We start from the raw sequence: 1,350 nt of genomic DNA, 5'->3' as shown, positions 1-1,350 counted from the left end.
GGTTACATACAGTTTGCTCATTGCATAACTGTTCAGTTATCCTCCGTGTAAATAATAAACACTGCTAAATTTAAAACATGTCAGCAGATGAAGAGAGCTTCAGTAAAAATAAATATATCAAGCAAAGCTGAAGTCAACCTAAACTTTTACTGGATTCTCACTGAAACTGGATTCACATGTTGGAAATCAACTCATTACAATACACCAGACTACCAACTCTTCAGCAATATTGGCTCCCTTCTTTTGTAATTAACAGACTGATAGTCCTTATTCAGAAGCTGTGGCAAGACCTAATTTGTGGACAATTTCTACCACTTCTACTCATTTTATCCATCATAATTATTAGATAGTATATCATGGATCACTACTGAATCCCTTCACAGACTGGTTCTGGGGACTCCAGATGGAACTTCTTAATGGGACCACAGTGCAGGAATTTATTCTTCAGGGCTTCGGAGTTGGACAACAGGGACGCCTGCTTCTCCTGATCCTCTTCACAGCCGTCTACACCCTTACTTTGGCTGAGAACTTTATCATCATCATGCTAGTCACTCAAGATGCTCACTTGGCCCGTCTTCCCATGTACATCCTGTTGAGCAACTTCTCATGGCTAGAGATGTGCTATGTGAGTGCCACGGTGCCACGGATGCTTTATGACTTCTCCTTTCCAGGTGGCGTCATCTCCTTCCAAGCCTGCTTCCTCCAGTTTTACATCTTCTTCTCTCTCGGGACTAGCGAATGCCTATTCCTCTCAGCCATGGCCCTGGACCGCTTTTTGGCCATCTGTTGCCCACTGCGCTATCCACAGATCATGTCCCCAAATTTCTGCTATGCATTAGTGGGTGCTTGCTGGTTTGTTGGCTTCCTGTGGTATGTTGTACCAGTGATTTTGATCTCCAGGTTGTCCTTCTGTGGTGGCAACACCCTCAATCATTTTGCGTGTGATTCTGGCCAACTCCTAGCCTTGGCCTGCCCCCCACTTGGGTACCTTCCTCTCTTCTGCTACATTGTCACATCTTCTGTGGTTCTGGCCACCTTCCTGTTCATCGTGGTCTCCTATGTGGGTATAGTTTTTACTCTGGTGAAAACATCTAGCCAAAGCTCTGGTACCAAGGGCTTTTCTACAGTGTCTTCCCATCTGGCGGTGGTGACCCTCTTTTATGGATCTGTAGTTGCTATGTATATAGGGCACAGTGGAGAAAGTAATACAGAGAATACTAAAGTAATGACACTCTTCTACTCTGCCATTGCACCTCTGCTTAATCCCTTGATCTACTGCCTCAGGAATGATCAGGTAAAGGAAGCATTGCTCAGGTTGTTGAAAAGGAAGAGGCTGGGTTAGGGAAAAGT

General features: G+C 44.7%; 1 protein-coding gene across 1 annotated transcript; it reads left to right on the top strand.

Moving 5' to 3' along the window:
• The first annotated feature begins 403 nt into the window (after nt 1–403).
• Nucleotides 404–1,342, top strand: LOC123019476 (olfactory receptor 11G2-like). Its single transcript, XM_044422386.1, has one exon. It carries the CDS (start codon nt 404–406, stop codon nt 1,340–1,342), a length of 939 nt encoding a protein of 312 aa, XP_044278321.1.
• The last annotated feature ends 8 nt before the right edge of the window (nt 1,343–1,350 follow it).

The sequence above is a fragment of the Varanus komodoensis genome, unplaced genomic scaffold (genome assembly GCF_004798865.1).
Source record: "Varanus komodoensis strain SLA01 unplaced genomic scaffold, ASM479886v1 scaffold126, whole genome shotgun sequence".
In the NCBI taxonomy this organism is placed as follows: Eukaryota; Metazoa; Chordata; class Lepidosauria; order Squamata; family Varanidae; genus Varanus; species Varanus komodoensis.
Note: the sequence above shows the minus strand (reverse complement) of the source record. Positions and strands in the feature narration are given on the sequence as shown.